Source organism: Cannabis sativa, chromosome 5 (assembly GCF_029168945.1).
Source record: "Cannabis sativa cultivar Pink pepper isolate KNU-18-1 chromosome 5, ASM2916894v1, whole genome shotgun sequence".
Taxonomy (NCBI): Eukaryota; Viridiplantae; Streptophyta; class Magnoliopsida; order Rosales; family Cannabaceae; genus Cannabis; species Cannabis sativa.
The window spans coordinates 49,448,589-49,468,307 of NC_083605.1; the positions used below are offsets into that span (position 1 = coordinate 49,448,589).

Genomic DNA, 19,719 nt, shown 5'->3' on the forward strand with positions numbered 1-19,719 from the left:
TTGACTAAAAGTGAATTGGTTTTTAAAACAGAAAACAACATTTTGTTGTTTTCAAAATTCTTGTTTTTTGTAACTTTGTTTTCTGAAAACTGTTTTCAAAAAATAAGGCCAAACAAACCAAATTGTTTTCAAAAAATAATTTTCTGTTTTTAAAAGCAAAAAATAGTTTTTTAGTTATGATGCCAAACATGCACTAATTCTTTCTTTTTTTAGTCTCTTAAAGAGTTCTTTTTAAAAAAAAGCACAAACCTCTTCCAAAGATGCCCTAAAATCATTCATTGTTTTACATCATCTTTATTTATTCATCTCAAAATATTTTTCAATTATTTTTCTTTCATTCTCTCTCCATTTCTTTATTGCATTTTCCTTTTTATGATTTATGTAATATTATTTTCATTAATAAGATATAATATTTAAATGATTTAGTGAGAAAAAATAGAGAAGTTGTATGGTGGGCAATAAATGTAAAATAAAAAATTTAAAATTTAGTGATTTATTTTAAAAAATAAAGTAGAGAAGCTATTGGAGTTGGGACTTGGGAGTGCTCTTAGTACTACACGACTATATGTCATTACAGCTATAATAATTACAATTATGGTACAGTAGCACACTCTTCATCTAAGTGAGGAAAGAAGGCACTCAAAGTTGGGCAGTCATAGTTCAGCTGTCCAGGTTTTGCGTACTTTTGCCTTAAATCACAAGCCAACCACCACAAAAGTTAGACTATTATGTATATAAACATACGAAATAATAGCTAGGTACATTTTTTATCAAATATTTGGCTTGATTCTATATAAATGAAGTTCTTACCAGTCTTGATCGGTAAGCATATCATCTGTCAATCCAAACTTTCTTAGCTCTTCTTCACTGTGATGAACCAACAAACTATACCTATGCACAGTCATATAGTATGATTAGCTATTGCTAAATATAAGATAATAAGGTTAAGGTCAATTCATACGTACTCTGCTTTTTTTTTTCTTCTCCTTTCAAGACTAAACTAATTTATATATAAATATACATATATATATACTTGTACCTTCCACCATAACCTTTTTCCATAACTATCATCTTGCCATTGCCAAAGTTATTTAAGCCTTCGAATTGTTCTACAGTCCATTTGTACCATCTCATTAGAAAAACCCTAAGAGTCAAACCATGTGAAACTATCACCAAATTCATTCCTGTGTTTCTTTCCCCTGGTGGCTGAAATCTCCCTACATCAATATCTGATTTCAACGTTTCTCTAAACCCTGCAAATAAATATATATAAGAGAATTATGTCATTTCTATACAAATAGTATATTATATTATTGATTTCTTGGAATATTTTATATGGATTAATGCAATTGAGTAATGATATGTAACATAAATCATACACCTATGTTGATAAATCACTTCAACTACCATTATATATATTTAAAATGAATCACACTTATCAAAAGTAATAAAAGTGACTTATACATAAGTGTTTTTAATTTTATGTGTTTTACGTGTACTACAAAGATATGGACGCATGCTCATAGCTTAATAAAAAGTTTGAAGCTCATGGACACACACGTGGCTTTCGGATAGTTCTTTAGCAAGGATTGGGTCATCCTCAGACTTTTTGCCTCAGTCCAAAGCTACATTATCAAATTCTAATTAGTATAATATAAAATTGTGTATAAGGATATTGTTGAAAAAATTACGTGAATTATATTATTTGTCATACTTCATTTCATAAATTAATTTTTTACTAGTAAAATTCTTTAAACTATCATATTGTTTTAATTTTTACTTTCCATCCAAAAAAATTTCTTTAATAGTGAGTGAGCTGACCAAATGTAAACAAGTATACCTGACCATGAATTTTTTTTAATAATTTACGTAATTTAAATTATTTAAAAATTAAAAAAAAATTAAAATTAAAAATAAGAATAAAAGATAAATAAATATATATTTAATTAAAATAAAAAATTAATTATATTTAGAGCGTCCACCTTTTATTGCTTTGAGGCAGTTATTGTCCTTATAATTTTTCTTATTAGTTTTCTTCAATTTTATTGTTTCAACATTCTCTTTTCCAAATTTCTTCTTATTTCCATGGACTTTTTTATCCATAAGATGAAATCAATCATGAATTTAACTGAGAATGAAAGTTTAGTGTTTGCTATAGTTGATGATAGTTCTCCTGAGGTTGATGTTCATTAAAAATCTGCTCTGTTTGCACGAATTGTTACTAAAAAAATTCTGGCTTTCAACACTGTAGCGTCAAATGGCTGAGCATTGGGACGGTCGATTTAAAGTGAATATCAAGGAGCACCGCTCTAGTCTTTTCTTAGTGTGTTTTGGTTGTGAGGGCGATTCGCTTCGGTCATTAGAGAAGGAACCATGGCACTTCCAAAAACCATCATATTGTGCTCTATCCTCCAACTGTTATGCAAAATGTCACTCCGGAGGTATGATCTTCTCTCCTTTTTGGGTGCAGGCTTATAGGCTTCCTTTTTTAAGTAAATTGAGATCATTGGCTAAGGTTTTGAGAAATTTGTTGGGTGAGTTCTTGGCTGTCCATAAAGACTCCTTAAATGAGGGTTGGGGCCCTTTCCTTCGTATCGATATAACTAAACCCCTGCTAAGAGAAAAAATGATTACTTTGCTAAAAATTTGAGATGAATTTTGGGTGAAATTTCGATATGAACGTCTACCAGATTATTGTACAAAATGTGGCGTGATTGGTCACTTATATCAAAAGTGTCCTATTTTTTTAAGGAATCTCAGCAATGGTATTGAACCCGAATTGGCTTATCGACCAATACTGAAGGGATCTGCACTCCTTACTTCAGTTTATGACCATTATCGTTCGAACTTCTCTAAAGGAAATGCTTGGCCACCTCTCACAAGATTGGCTAAAACTTCTCTTACTGCATCAATCCAACAGTTATGTACTAGGCCTCCTCCACAACCGAAACAACTTTTAATTGGTGAGGCTTCTAATTCTCAGCATTTTAATGGCCAAAATTGACAAAGTGATACTACTGCCATTACTGCTACTTTTACACAGATGGTTACATCAACTTTCTTCACCCATACTGTCTTAAACCAGTCGTGTTCCTTTGCCACTTCCACCGCTAACTTCCTCTCTCTATCACAATCATCAACCGTACTTATTGATCCCCTTTTTCCATCAACTACCACTCCCATGGTTATGGCCACAATTAGTGTTTCTATTGTTGATATATTTGATGTCTTTATACCAGATATTGGAGACAACACTCTTAACTCTCCATTTAAGTCTTCTTCCTCACATCATCATGCTACTTATCTCCAGATCTTATTACAAGTTCATCTTTTAAGCCTTCCACAGTTAATATGGCCTTCCCTACTGATGAGGGTTACATCCTTACTTACACTATCAATTGTTTCTACTTCTCATGGTCCTGGATTGTCTTTTACTGTTGTAGTCAATCATGACAAAGAAAATGTACATCCTAAAGAGGCAACATGATCCCAAATAAATGAGACAAACTCTAAAAAGATGTTGAGCAATTCATGGACCTGAAGCTTCTTCCTTGTCAGTTAAAGTGGAGCCTCACCAACCAATTTCTAAAGCTTCTTTGGATTCTTTGGTTTTAGTTACAATACAGTGATTGCTCAGCAATCCTGCTCCTCGTCATGAAAATCTTAAGCTGGAATGCACGTGGTTTGGGGAGTCAAAGTGCGTTCCGCCACCTACGTTTGCTTTTTTGTGAGCAATCTCCTCATGTCTTGTTTCTTATGGAGATGAAAGTTTCTAGAGGTGTCCTCTCTCATTTTAAAAGCTCTTTACATTTTAGCTATGGTTTAGAAGTTCCTTGGGTTGGTTTGAAGGGTGGAATTATGTTATTATGGAAAGAAAATGTTAATGTAACTTTACTCTCTATGAATACAAATCACTTTGATTGATGTGTCTTGTTTGATGATGGCCACGTTGGCATTATTGTGTTGTATATGGTTTTCTTGAAGCTATAAATAAAAGCATATTTGGGTTCTACTTAAAAGATTGGGTGATGTTTCTCCTTTTGATCCGTGGCTGCTAATTGGTGATCTTAATGAAATTTTTCCCATACTCATAAAAATGGTGGTCCACTTAGAAATGATAACCAACTGCAAGGTTTCCGTTCTACATTGGGCCAATGTAGCTTATTAGAGCTACCTGTTATTGGGGATGATTTCACTTGGGCAAAAAATAAGAAAAACCCAACAACTTTGAAAGAGAGATTGGATTCGTGTTTCATTAATCATGTTTGGCAAGATAATATAACCTCACCAACTATTACACATTTGGATTACTTTGGATCGGACCATAGAGCAATTATGGCCGAAATTTGTTTTTCTCAGCTCCTAAAATTTCACGAATGACGTCGATCCCGATCTCACTTTGAATGTTTTTGGGAAGAAGAATGTTCTGGTTTAATTTCAGACTATTGGTTTTATCACAAAGATAGTGATCTCTCTCTTGGTCTTGTTTCATATCTTGGTAGGTGTGCTGATCACTTACAAAAATGGCATATCAGTAAGTTTGGTCAGCTTAAAAGGGATATATCAGATGCACAACAAAGAGTTAATTCTTTGAACTCAAATCCAATTTCTAATCTTGATCCCTCTCAAGTTATTCAATCGGCAAAATCCATTTTTGATGAACTTTTAGGTAATGAAGAACAATATTGGCAACAACGATCTAGAGTGGAGTGGTTGCAGTCAGGGGATCAAAACACCAAATTTTTCAATGCTAAAGCCTCTGCTAGGAATTGTAATAACAGAATTAAAGCACTCCATGATGATAATGGGAATATAATTTCTTCAAAGGAAGGTATATCAACTATGGTCTCTTCTTATTTTGAAAATCTGTTCACGGTATCTGAAGAATATTATTTGGCTCTGTCTCATGTTTTATCTATAATTCCTGCATCAATTACAGCTGAGCAAAATGATTTTTTACTAAAAGAATTTACTACCTCTGAAGTTTTATTAGCATTAAAGAAGATGGGGTCTGATAAAAGTTCGGGTATAGATGGTATGTCGACTATGTTTTATCATCATAATTGGCACATTGTGGGACAATTAGTCACTAAAGTTTCCTTGAATGTATTGAATAATGTTGGCAGTCCAACAACTTTTAATAAGACTCTAATCACATTGATTCCAAAAGTTAAAAAACTAAAGACAAGGAAAGACTTTCGTCCAATTAGTATGTGCAATGTCATCTAGAAGCTTATCTCTAAGATGTTGGTCATACGCTTTAAGGAGGTTCTCCCAACAGTCATTTCTGAGACTTAAAGTGCTTTCCTCTCAACAGGTTAATAACCGATAATGTTCTTGTTGCTTTTGAACTTGTTCATAGTTTGAAACACATGAGTAAAGGTAACAAAGGTTATGCTGCCCTCAAACTTGATATGAGGAAAGTTTTCGACCAGGTTGAATGGAGTTTTATTGCAGCGGTGATGGGAAAATGGGTTTCAATGTTCGTTGGATCTCCCTCATTATGACATGTCTTCACACTAATACCTTTTCGTTCTTCACCAATGGAGTAACATCGGGTTCAGTTGTTCCTCAAAGAGGATTGCGTCAGGGTGATCCACTTTCTTCGTATCTCTTTCTTATTTGCTTTGCGAGTCTTTCTCGCTTACTACAATATGAGGAAAAAATTGGTCGGCTTAAGGGGCTGGGTGTTTCTCGTAGATCACCTACAATCTCTCATCTTCTTTTTGTGGATGATAGTTTATTATTTTGTCAAGATAATGACCGATCTTGTGGAGCAATCAAACATGCTCTTGACATTTATAATCGTGCATCTGGACAACAATTGAATACAGATAAGTCGGTCATGTCTTTCTCGCCTAACACAACGATGGTCGCCAAGAACTTTTTCCAACAAATTTTGGGAATGCCTATTTCTGAGTGTCATGAATCTTATTTGGGCCTTCCAATGTATTCTGGAAGAGACAAAAAACAATTATTTAGTAACATCAAGGATCGGATATAGAAGTTGATGCACTCTTGGAATGATAAACTTTTTTCAATTGGTGGAAAAGAGATTCTTTTGAAAGCACTTATTCAATCGATTCTCACTTATGCAATGAGTTATTTTCGATTGTCTTCCAAATTTGGTAAACAACTAGAGACTATGATGGATAAATTTTGGTGGGGATCAACATCAGACAAAATGAAAATCCATAAAAAAAAATATAAATTTTCCAAAATCCCAATACTCTTCTAAGTCGTATTTTGTTTAGCCAATAATTTTTTTGTTCACTTCAATCAAGATTTATTGGCTAAACAAGCTTGCGTATTTTCCAAAATCCCAATACTCTTCTAAGTCGTATTTTGAAGTGTCATTACTTTCCTAATAAAAACTTTTTAGAGGCTGTTACTGGGGGTATGTCTTCTTTAACATGGCAGGGTATTAGTTGGGGACGAGATTTATTGGTAAAAGGTCTAAGATTGAGGTGGGTAATAGTACTAATATTAGATATGGTTTGGACACTTGGATTCCTGGTATCTCCATATTCACTCCCTTGCATTATTGGGGTGATGCTATGAGCCGAGTTTCAGATTATATTACTATCAGTCGAGAATGGAACTTGGAGCTTTTACAATTGGACTTCTCTCTTGCTAATATAGATCATATTCTTACCATTACACTATCTTTTCTTGCTACTGATGATAAGTGGATTTGGCATTTTAATGAATCAGGTGAGTATTCAGATAATTTGGGCTACCATTTTCCGTGCTCTTTGGAAGAACAAAATCTATCTTCAAGTTCTACATCTCAAGCAACTTAGTGAAAAAAGTTTTGCAGGTTTAAACTTCCTTCGAAAGTCAAAATTTTTGGTTGGAGAGTGGTTCAATTTTCCCTTCCAGTTGCAAAGTCGTTGTTTCATCGGAAGGTCTTAAACTCTACAAATTGTTGCTTATGTTCTAATGCTTGGGAATCCATAGGACATGCCTTATTTTCTTGTGATCATGCCAAAGATATTTGGAGAGCAGCTGGGTTTTTTTTTTTACTTCAGATTAGCAAATCAAATGCGAGATAGAGATTTTCTTATTCATCTTTCTTCACTCTATTCCACTTCTGATATGGAGAAGATTCTATGTATTATGTGGCATATGTGGTCAGATAGAAATAATTTTGTCCATGGTAAGCTGCTACAGAGTCCATTTCAGGTTTACTCAAAAGTTGTGGTCTACATTCAAAACTTCTAGCAATATACTAGTGTTGAAATCCCTGATGCAATAAACCAGAATGTACCAGCTGCACATCAGCCTTGGTTACCTCCTCCAGAGAACAAATTAAAATTAAATGTCAATGCGGCGGTTGATTCTTTGAGGAGCAAAACGGGATTGGGTGCTATTATTAGGGATTCCCATGGACAGGTGCGGGCTGCTCTTGCCAAACCAGTTATTGGCAATTTTAAATCTCAAGAAAGGGAAGCAAAGGCCATGTTTTATGGTCTTTCTTGGGCTAGACATCTTGGCTTGCCAATTGACTTTGTAGAAACTGATTCGTTGACTCTCGCTAATTCTCTAAATGGCTCTTCTTCAAACCTCTCTTGTTTTCAAGATTTGGTGTTGGATGTTGCACATCAATTATCCTATCTCTCTTCAATTTGTGTATCTCATGTTAGATGAGATGCTAACCAAGCCGCGCATGGCTTGGCTAAGCAAGCTTTAGTGTTGGATAATGATTGTATATGGTTAGAGGAAACTCCTTCTGCTATTTTCTTTGTTGTTGTAAATGATTCTTTTTAATTTATAATAACAGACCTTTTCTTAATAAAAATATATATATATATTTTATTTTCCTTTCTTTTATTATTTCTTCCTTCCATGTTCTTCATAACTAGCCATCTGCATAACTACTACCACAACTTCACCATTATCACCTTCACATTACAACCAACAACCTTTAATAGATCCGAATAAAAGAAAAGGACAAACACCCATTTTTGTGCCCCAAAATAGGGCAAACACACTCCAAACCAAAATATCTATTCATATACATTCAAACTCAACAAAAAAATTTAAAACAAAAGAAAATGCCCAGATCTAAAAATTACGAGGCTTGGAACCTCGACAATGACCTCTGAAAATCACGCAATCAACGATTACCTCTGAAAACCACCGACCCAAATCCGCATCAAACTCACCATGATCCAAATCCCCTAACCCAAATCACCATCAAACCCACCCAATTTTTAGCATTATGTTCAATCCTGGTACATCAAACCATCTCATCTCTAATTCGTCCTTAGCGTAGCGAAGAATTACTCCCACTCTCAATACATTCAATGAATATACTCCCACAAGTGATCATCAACCTAATATCATCTCCATTGCTAAGAACCATATATGACACAAAACAAAACATTTAAAAAAAATAAATGACATAAAAGCAAGCACTCTAAAGATAAGTTTTAAGAATCGTGATTGTTTAGGGTTTATGTTTATTATGGCAATAAAAGACCTGCGTTTTAAAGAAAGATTTGAATAACGGGCTTTTGAATGGGTTTTGGTCACCGGGAACAGAGAACACCATGTTCCTTCACATCGATGAATCCGAAACTGACCAGAGAAATTTCAAAGGCATGACGAAGATTCTCGGAACATAATTTTTGATCAATATCGAGCTTCCTCTTACCCCATAGGAGTCCAACACCACCACAAAAAACATCATTATAATTTGTACACTATTCACGACAGAACTAATTTCTGGTGCTTTGTTCTTTTACGCTTTTTCAAGGTTGCCCCATCAAGACCTTCGTCGTCGCCTAAGCAATGAGGCAAAGGGAGAAGGGAGAGAGAAACATAAGAGAGAAGGGGAGGAGGGTAATGCCATCGCCAGAGCAGGCAGGCCGAGAGAGAGGGAGAAGAGAAGTCACTTTTAATAATTTTTTAAACAGTTTTTTTTATTAATCAATATTTTGGACTCTGATCATACCTGAACTCAAATTCCCCCCGCCCCCCACGGCCTTGGTGATGAACCCGGCCTCTGACCCGAACCCGAATCCGACCCCAGACCTAGACCAGACTTAAATAAAATCAAAAAATAAAAATAAAAATGAACTTTACAGAACACGCTTTTGTTTTCTGTTTTCAAAATTAAAAAATAAAAGTGGTTACAGAACACATTTTTATTTTTCAAAAATATTTTTTTAAAAAAAATTACTTTTATTTTGTGATTAGAAAATAAAAGTGTTACCAAACAACATCTTTATTCATTTAGTTATTATTTTATTTTTATAATTTTTAAAAATATTTAAATAATTAAAATTACGTGGACCACTAAAAATTTTCCACGTGTACACTTGTGTGTACACTTGGGTAGTCCACTTAGCACTTAACCGAATTTAAATATCAATTTGTTGGGTTAAGTGTCACAAATTGTATAGTTCAAGTAATTTTCCTACCAATATTCAAATTTTCATTTTTTATGGTTTTTAAAGAATAAATTTGCAAAACTATGGCTTTTTCTCAAAAAAAAAATATATATATATTATGGGAAAATTTTAGAAAAGTAAAAAAAATATGAAAAAAATAGCATAAGGTACCTGGTTACTCCCTTATGGTAACTGGTTAGCCCTCTAGTTACCATAAAGGTACATGATTATTCTTACCTGATTTTCCTATATTTTTCAAATTTTTCCTCAATTTTCTCTTAAAAATAAACTTCTTGAAAAGAAGATAATATTTTTGCACAAAAAAAGAAAAATATATAAAATCACATAAAATTTTTAATTTCCTCAAAATCAAACTCCCATAAAAAAAATAGATTTTTACGAAAATACTGGATTTTAGGTAAAAGTTTACAATTTTACTGTCACATGAAATATTTATAAAAATATTATCTTTCTATAAAAATAACTGTAAAACAATAAAATAGAATAATTAAAATAATAGTGAAACAGCTAAAAATAATTATGGAACAACAGTGAAAACTTAAAACAGTATAAAACTTACACAATATTTTTGAAAAAAAATACAATACTTTTTAAAAAAAAATTCTGCTGTGTAAAAATAAAAAGATTTGAAATTTTATTATTTGGTGTAAAAATCCAAAATAAAGAAAAAATAAATTAACAACTCATAAATGTAATTTGAATGGGCCACGAGTCCTCATATTGTCACGGCCAGCCTTGGTGTTGGGCCAAGAGAATAAACTCTCCTTTTGTGGTTCAAGGTCCTATAAACCCAATTTCTTTCTGAGTACTTCAGTGTCAATCTTTTGAAGAAATGCAGACATAAAATCATATATTTAATAATATTCATTTGGTCTATTGTAATTAAACTATAGATTTGTTAAAATTTCTTATCGAACTTTTACATTTACGTTAATTTATTTAATACTTCTATAATTAATACTTCTATATTTAATACTTCTATTGACTTCTATCCCATTTTATCATTTAAAAGGTGATGTATTTTTGTAAATTAGTAATTTTTCTCCGTAAACTTTGACAAATGTCAAGTTATACCCCGTTTAAATAAAAATAAAAAAAATTCAACATATCTTAAAAAAAAAAATCATTTTGAATGATTAAAAAAATTAAAAAAGAAACTAAAAATTATAAAATTAATTAAGTGATTTTAGAAAATTAATTATTTTTTTTTTATTAAAAAGGTCATTTAGATATAAAAAAAGTATATTGAAAATTTAATTTGTGTAAGAAATCAATTTCGAGATAATGTTTGAGTTGATTTTTTCAAGTTTACATATTATATTTTTAGTTTAATTTACAATTTTTAAAAATAATTTTTAATTTTAAGTGACGTTTGGTAACACTTTTATTTTAAAAATTTTAGGGTGCATTTGGTAATAATTTTTAATCAGTTTTCTATTTAATTAAAAAAGTAAAAATATTTTTCGAAAACATGTTCTATAAAACAGTTTTCACTATTTAATTTTTAATTGAGAATCAAAATTTTGAAAAAAAAAATTACTTTCAAATTTTTAAATTTTTTTTTTTTTATTAATCAATATTCTGGATTTCGACTCCAACCTGGACCTTGGGACCCAGACTCTGGCCTCAGCCTCATTCTCGGACTCCGACCACGGCCATGTCCCCATACCTGGACCTAAACCCGACCTAAATAAAATCAAAAAATAAAAATGAAAATAAAAGTTATAGAACATACTTTTGTTTTCTATTTTTAAAATTAAAAAACAAAAATGATTATAGAACACATTTTTATTTTTTAAAAACAAATTTTAAAAACACAAATTTTACTTTCATTTTTGTGATTAAAAAAATAAAAAATAAAAGTGTTACCGAACACCACATTTGTTTTTTAAATTTGTTTTTGAAAAATAAAAATGACTTCTACAACTACTTTTGTTTTTCAATTATAAAAATAAAAAACAAAAGTATGTTCTGTAGGTTTTTTTTTTTATTTTCATTTGTTCATTTTATTTAAGTCGGGTCCGGGGCTAGGACCGGGTCTGGGGCCAGGGTCTGGGTCTAGGTCAAACGCTGGGGTCCGGGGTCAAGGTCCAAGGTTCGGGGTCCCTGCTCTAGTTCGGGTCTCAGTCCGGATCCAGTCTGGGCCCGTTCTGTCTAGGGTCCTTGTCCGGTCCAGATCCGGATCAAGGTTTGGTCTCAGGTCCAGGTCCGGATTAGAGTTTAGGGTTCCGATTAGAGTTTGGGTCCAGGTCTTGATTCGAGGTTCAGGTTAGAGTTTGGGTTTGGGTCCAGGTTTGGGTCTGGAGTTCAGGATCATGGTCGGGGTTTGGATCCGAGTTGGGGTCCGGGTCCCAAGGTTTAGATTGTAGTCAGAGTCCAAAATATAGATTAAGAAAAAAAAAAACACTGTTCAAAATTTTTTTGAAAGTTATTTTTATTTTATTTTTTAAAATTTTGATTCTTAATTAAAAAAATTAAAAAGTAAAAACAATTTTATAGAACACGAGTTTGGAAAACATTTTCAATTTTCTAATTCAAAAAACAAAAAACTAATTAAAAAAGTGTCACCGAACGCATCCTTAATAAGTTTTATTTGTTTTTTATGATATCAGTTTGTACATATAAATAAACATGATTTTTCTTCAGAAAATCTTAGTTTGTTTGAAATATTTATTGGATTTTTAATAATTTTTTTTTTAAGATATGTGTTTTTTAATAAAAAAAATTAATATGATTTTTAAAGAATAATTTTTATTTTTTTTAATGTAAAATTAATTTTTGTTTCTTTATTGTTTTAATTAATTTAATAATTAGGTTTTAATGTATTTTTTATTTTTTTTAAAATTAATAGAAAATTATAATTTTTAAAATGAAAGCGGGCAAATTTTAGTTTGTTAAAAATTCAAGAGTAAAACTGTTAATTATTAACGGTAAAAGAAACAGAAACAAATAAAAATAAAAGTAAAATTATATAATTGTTATATTTTATGAAAAGTTTTTAATAACCATTATATATTAAGGCACAATCGGATAGTGTCGAAAATTTATGGGCAAAAATATAAATTATTGGTTAATGAAACACAAAATATACCTTATCTTTAATTGTTTATAAAAGAGTATGAGAATAAAAGTGTTGACAATGAATGCACCTTAAAACACAGTCAAGTTCTACTCAAAATAATAGTTTAATATGCATGTCACTGAAATTAATTTAGACTAAAACTCATGATGATTATTAAAAAAAGATAAATAAGTAACAATTAATGCGTACCAGTAATCCTATCATAAACATCAGCAGCTGATTCTCCATTAGGGAATCGAAAGAAGAATCGGCCATATAGTGTACGGAGTGTCTTCTCGTGCCTCATCTTCTCTCTATCCTGAAAATTCCCTTTTCCATAACACAAAATTTCATTAGCCTTTTATTCGGTTTCAAATTTGAAAAGATTTATTAATTATTTACCGAAATCTTGTTCTCGAAGACGAGGCTCTTCCCTAAACCCAGCTATTCTGGATCGATCGAAAGCTCGACCCAACCCACGGAGAGTTTGGCGGGTTCTTCTGTAAGGCGAAACGTAGAAGTAAACCTTCCAATTAGGGATTCCGTCTCTCTCGATCATTTTCCTAATTTCAATCCCAGACTCCTCAGCTTGAGCAATTCCTTTCTTTGTTAGCGAGATTTTGGGGTCTGCGATTCTTGTATAAACGCTCTCGTCGAGGTTCCCTTCGCTCTCTCCATGGCGAACTAGGATTATCCGGCGAGGCCTCGGCGGCGGCGGCGGCGGAGGATTCATCGCCTGCAAATTCACTTGTTGTTGTTGATTCTCGCTTAGGTTGGAATTCGAAGATGAGCACCTTATTGTAGTGTTGTTGAGTCTGGTGTGAGAAAGAGATGAGGAGGAGGGGAGTGAAAGTGATAGAGATACAAGTGATGATGCCATTGTTGATGATGGAGATGATGTTGTTCAGTTGATGAGAAAGTTAGCTAAAGAAAAGGGATTAAGTGAGTTGAGGGGTTTCCTCCATTAGAGTACAATGGAGTTTGGTACGGTACAGTAGTGCTCTCGCGCTTAGCTAATTATATGGCGTACGTTAAGTTTGTCATGCTATCCTAATATCTTGGAAGATAATTATAATTATTTGGGCTGAACCCTTAAATTTCACATTTTGTAACAAATAATCTTCAATTTTTTTTGTTGAACTTAAAAAACTTAGGGTGTTTGCGTATACTTTATTAATTAGTTTTTTTGTTTTTAAATTAAACAAGTAAAATATTTCTAAAATCATGTTTCTATAAAACTTTTTTACTTTTTAATTTTTTAATTAAGAATCAACATTGAAAATTTAGAAAAAAAAATTCACTTTCTAAATATTTTTTGAAATTTTTATTCTTAATGAATATTTTAAACTCTCACTCCAACCTAGTCACTACTACAAAAATCACCTATCGAGGCGGTTTTTTTAGCTCTTTCAGCGTCGGTTTTGGCAAAATTCACTACAGACGCTGATCAAGACAACGCTGTAGGGTTTAATTTAGCCGACGCCATATATACCCCTATAGCGTTAGTTATTAGCTTGGAACCGACGCCATAGGGGTATATATGGCGTCGGTTCCTATCTCATAACCGACGCCATATATAGCGTAGGAACCGACGCCATACATGGCGTAGGAATTGACGCCGTATATGGCCGAATTTTAGTTTTTTATTTTATTTAATTTATTTAAATTATATATTTATTAATTTATATATTATTTTATTTAATTTAAATTTGAATTACATATTTATATTTATAGTAAATTAAATATTATTAAAATTAATTTTAAAATTGGCCAAAATACATAATTTCATTTCATAGAAGTAACTAAATATTACACAAATATTATAAAATTAGTCCAAGTATTAACAAGTTAATAAATCTAACTATAAGTTAACCTAAAAAAATTACTTCAGGAAGAAAAATTCTTGGGCCTTTCAGCATCAATCGTCATCGTGAATCACCGCCATCAATCGTTCTATCCACTGTCGCTGTATTGGTAACAATTTAATTTTTGGATCGTATTGTCGGTTATCCCCAAACTGTTTAAAAAAAAGTAAAAATTTATATTAGTTTATATATATGTGTATTATTTGTTATTATAAAAAATACTATAATCAATAATTAAAACTTACAGCTTTTTGATCTTGTATGTAGAAGTTGGAATTTGTAAGTGCGACGATGTCAGTCATGTATTTCAATACATAAAAACCACATTCTTCGTTTTTAGGTTGTCTTGGTGTTGGGTTTTATGCCCTAAATAAAACTCTTTACAATCTGATTAGTTATCAATATAAGAAATTTGAAGTGATTGATGTTTGCATGAATTTTACATGCTAATGGTTTTAATATGTTTATTACATTTACACACAGAATCAGTTAAATCCAGATCATATGTTTATTCACAATTACCGTATCGTCAACACAGTGGAATGTGATTGTGATCATATGTATCAAAAGAATAAGTCCCTGTTTCATCAGTGTTATTGGATTTACACTAATGTGATAATCAGCGAAGATGTGTACTTACACTTGGAGTAAGTGTTATGTTCTTTCCAGGACATTAGTAAAGTATACTAGTTTCGAATGTATGGAGTATACATTGGACTGGACCGATATTGCAACTAAGTTAAGATATTACAAACTTACCGTTATACATATCTTTCCAAGTCAATATCAGTAGTTGATCTTAAGATTAAAAGAATCTAAATCCTGATATGCTTAGGCTCAACTCAGGAGTGCTATTCATGTTCTTTGATTTATTAGTTAAGCCTACTTTTAGATCAGGGTGATACGTATATTTTGGGAACATGATAGTATGATTGAGTTGGAGTGCTGAACACAAATATGGAATCTATAGCTTCTACTGGTGTATAGAAGTAAAGTGATGATTCCCTTCGAGCTTAGCAAATAGAAGTAAGTGGATGAGCTCTTGTTTAACTGGCTAATCATTAGATCACTAAACACAATTTACAGGTAGCTAAGTGTTTTAAGGGGCAAAATACATTGAGCGGTGAGAACGGTAAAGAAATCCCATCTTGATGTAGATCATCTATATAGAGGATCTTTAAATCACAATAACATTATAACAATGGTTAAATGAGATAGCATATTGATATCGTGAAACATATAATATGCTCTATATAAGTCTGAGAGTGCAATTCTAAGTTCTAAGAGTAGATTCAACGAAGAATTAATAAGTACGAATTTACTTGGTAAATTTGGTTCACTTATTGGAAGCTCAGCATATAGATCCATGGTCCCCATTCTAGTTGAGAACATTCTGCTTGTAAGACTCATTAATTGATTCGTGATTGATCAATTATAATTCTAAAGTTAGACTATGTCTAATTTTATGAATTTTCACTAAGCAGGGGTGAAATTGTAAAGAAAAGAGTTTCTAGGTTTATTTATTTATTAATGGACTTTATATGTCTAATTAATAATTAAATTAAATGACAATATTATTTAATAATCTATTTTAGTTATTAAATAATTAGTTTTGGCATTTAAAAGGTTAGAATTGGAAAATTGGCGTTTTTGAGAAAATAGAAATAAAATTTGATAAAACTGCAAAATCAAGTGGGGCCCACTACTACACCTTGGTCGACCACTTATTGTGGAGTTTCAAATTGATTTTTTCATTATTTTAATGCCAAATAATTCCTAACCTAAACCTAGTAGTTGCCTATAAATAGAAAGTGATGGCTCAGTCAAATCATAAGTTTTCACAAGTTTTCATAAGTCTTTCTGACAGAAATTTCTCTCTTCAGAAAAACTGAGCCTTCCCCACTTTCTATAACTGGCCGAAACCCTCTCTTCTCCTTTCCCTTCATCAATTTTGACCCTAGTGAAAGAGTGAGTGCCCACACACAGCAAGCAGTAACTCAATCATAGATTGGAAGACTTTGAAGGATCAAACTTGAAGAAGAAGGACATTCGAGCTCAGATCTTGATTATACTCTGCTACAGAAAGGATACAAGGGTTAGAGATCTGAGCAGAAGGAGACATTAATTCCGCTGCATCAATGTAAGGTTTTCTTAACTTTATATGTGTTTAATTTATCGTTTTAGAAAGTTCATATTTAGGGTGTTTAAACAACATACTTGTGAGTAGATCTAAGATCCTGGTAAGATAAATTCCAACAACTGGTATCAGAGCCATGGCAATTGATTTACTTACATGAAATTTGGACTTTAAAACGATTGTTTGTTATTTGGATGGTTTCATGTTGTATTGAGTGTTATATGATGATTGATTGATGTTTGTGAATTTTCGTGAAAAATAATTGAATATCTGTTTCTGCAATTATCTTTATTGGATAGTATGGAAAAAATTAAGCAAGTTACTTTTCTACAGAACTCAATTTTAATTTAATTTGAATTAGTTATGATTTTTTGAAGATTCGAAAAAAGATAAGGGGGCTGTGCACTCTCACGCGCGCGCGGATTCAGACAAGTTTCTTGTCTGAATCCTCATCCGCGCGCGGACCTCGTCTGGTGCCCCCTACGCGCGCACAAATCCTACCAGCTCCCCTGTTCCGCCGAGTTTTCTCGGCTGTCACCAAGGAGCACGTGCGCGGACAGTATGCCAAGCTTGGCATACTGTCCGTACAGCTCCCAAAATTTTCGTTTTTCTTCGTTTTTTCATGCTTTATCATGGAATTAACTTCTGATTTTTTGTGTAGTTTTGTATTTATAGATTTACCATTCCTAATTCAATTCTAATTATCATAATGAATTAATTTAATATTTTTTTAATTTAATTCATGATATTAGTGTAATTTGAATTTGAAATTAGTAAATATCTATCCTGTTGCTTAATTATTTATCTTATTTTTAAATTTGATTATATCTTATCTCATTTTTAAATTTAAGGTCAAATATTAAATTTTTTAAATTATTTTTTTTTTAAATATTTTGACCTTATTTAAATTTAAAATAAGATAACTATAATCATGTAATTTTAAATAGATGTAAGATATTTTGCTAAATTTTAAATTTTGTTATTTTATTTATTTAAATTAAATTTAAAATCTGAAAAAAGATATTTTATTTATCTTTTCTAATTTTTATTTAATTTTTATTTATAAAATAACATTTAATTTTTAAAAAGTAGTTAGCAAATTTTGAAATGATATTTAGGTTAGTTGAAACCTAATTTTTCAAAATTGTAGTTTTAATTTAAAATATATATATTTTTTTTTAATTTCGAAATTTAAATAATTTTTTTTATTTTCGAAAATTAAATTTTAATTTTATTTTTATTTTTCAAAAAATAAATTAATATTATTATTTATTTTATTTTTCAAAATAAAATATTTATTTTATTTATTTATTTAATTACTTTAATTTTCGAAATTTATTTATTTAAAATTAAATAAATCCTACTTTCAACTATCCAGCTAACCTTGTTGCAGGAGTATGTGGTTTTAGCTTGTGTGTAATTTTTCAAAACCTATTATTACTTGATTGCAAATAGCCATGGTTATTTTTTGCCAGATCTAATGATCTGATGGCTCCCTTGGTCAAGTTAATAATTTGTAACAGGTAAATTTTACAATCTTCTTTCACTTGTGTATGACCTAGCAACATGATAGGATCCATCCAAGTGTGTACCTGTGTGAGCCTATGTGTTTATTTTATTATATAGATGCATATAGGTTGTTGCTAAATAAAATGTCACACCATGATAGATTTTATTTAGGTCCATTTACTTATTAGACCTATTCAATTAATAACAGTTATTTATTTTAAGGTTAAATTCCTCTATTTTGGGCCTTGTGTGAGAGTTGGGAGCCATAGAAGTGGGTACGACATACTGAACCCAGCACCCCCTCACATGAACTACCCCAATTGTGAAGACCCATTTGCCTGATTTGAATAACTGTACTTGTAAAGACCGCATTTGATTAATACGTTGTATTATTAAATAATTAAGGTTTATGTATGAGATTAATTAATAATTATGAAATGCATATTTTGGAAATATATTTAATATATCATATATGTTATTATGCTATTTAACGTAAATTACCCAATCTCTATGTTTGTGTTCGGAAGCTGTGGAAAGCGGCGTTGGGCCTTTAGAGAGTCATATCTTATATTTTGATGTATGTTATTTGTTCGGGGTATTTTTAAGTGTTGAATTGTCGGGTTAAGTATTGACTAATTTGCCCTTGGGAATTGGTAGCTAATTTTAATAGTTAGAGGGGTAATTAGGTCTTTTTCTTTCAAAACCCTTGTTGTGGATTTTTGTGAGTAAGGGCTGCCTTTTATTAATATTGATATTGATTTAAAAAAAAAAAGAAAAGATATGAGTTAGAGGAAGCTTAGCATTGAAGTCTCCATGTTCATCTCTCTCTTTCCCTCTCTTTCGATCCATCAAGCCAGCAAGGAGGGTAGTTTTTCTTGCTGAAATTTTACTAATCTAGTTGAGTTTTGAAGTTCCAAATCAAGGTATTTCTTCTTGCTATTCTTTCTTAGGTTTTCTTTAGTCTAAGTTAGGTTTTGTGAATGATTTTAGAGTTTCTGTTGTTGTATGAATTATAAGAGTTTGAGTGGATGTTCTGGAGTTTATTTGTTGTTGTGTGAGATGATTTCAGCTAGAGTTAAAGGTTGATTTGAGGTTAGAGCAAAGTTTGAAGTTTATGAACTCAAACTTAACTCTTTAATGGTGATTTGAAAATTTGTGGGAATTGTTAAGTTTTATTGCTTGGGATTGGTTTAGTATGATGTTTACAGGTATTCTGGAAGTAATAGAAAAGTTTGGGCTTGATTTGAGTTAAAGGGATCGAGTTTTTGTCCCCAGCTCAAAACCGGTCGACCGATTCTGAGAAGCCTCTTGCAACCGGTCGACCGGTTGGTACACAGGAACTGGGGTTCCGGTTGGGACTTTTTCCCGAGCCCTAGTTTTTCCCGTTTTCAAGTAATTTAGGGTGTTGGCATCCTTTTTATCGATAGGGTTAAGCTTAGTCTATATTTTAAATCCCCGTAATGTGTTTAGCGTGTCCCTCATCGGATTTTGAACGTTATGGTTTAGGGCCCTGTAAAGCGTCTAGCTGCGTTTCCACTCAGGCTGACCGGCACACTTGAGCACGGAACAAGGTAAGATAGCGTAAGAATATATATAAGAATATATGATTGTTTATTTGTTGCACTACTAACACTAGTTTAAATATGATTTATGAAGTGTTAGTATAGTGTTGTTATAATTGTGGTTACGGTGTTACCAACACGAGTACCAAGGGTACGTCGTGTTCGT

General features: G+C 31.8%; 1 protein-coding gene across 1 annotated transcript; it reads right to left on the bottom strand.

Moving 5' to 3' along the window:
* Positions 1 to 449: 449 nt before the first annotated feature.
* Positions 450 to 13,618, bottom strand: LOC115717182 (phosphoglycerate mutase-like protein AT74H). The gene is made up of 5 exons (XM_030646139.2): positions 12,883 to 13,618; positions 12,691 to 12,810; positions 1,040 to 1,253; positions 811 to 891; positions 450 to 689 (listed from the first exon to the last, which is right to left on the bottom strand). The coding sequence occupies exons 1-5, from the start codon at positions 13,358 to 13,360 to the stop codon at positions 593 to 595; spliced, it is 990 nt and encodes a 329-aa protein (XP_030501999.2). The 5' UTR covers positions 13,361 to 13,618; the 3' UTR covers positions 450 to 592.
* Between the last annotated feature and the right edge of the window lie 6,101 nt (positions 13,619 to 19,719).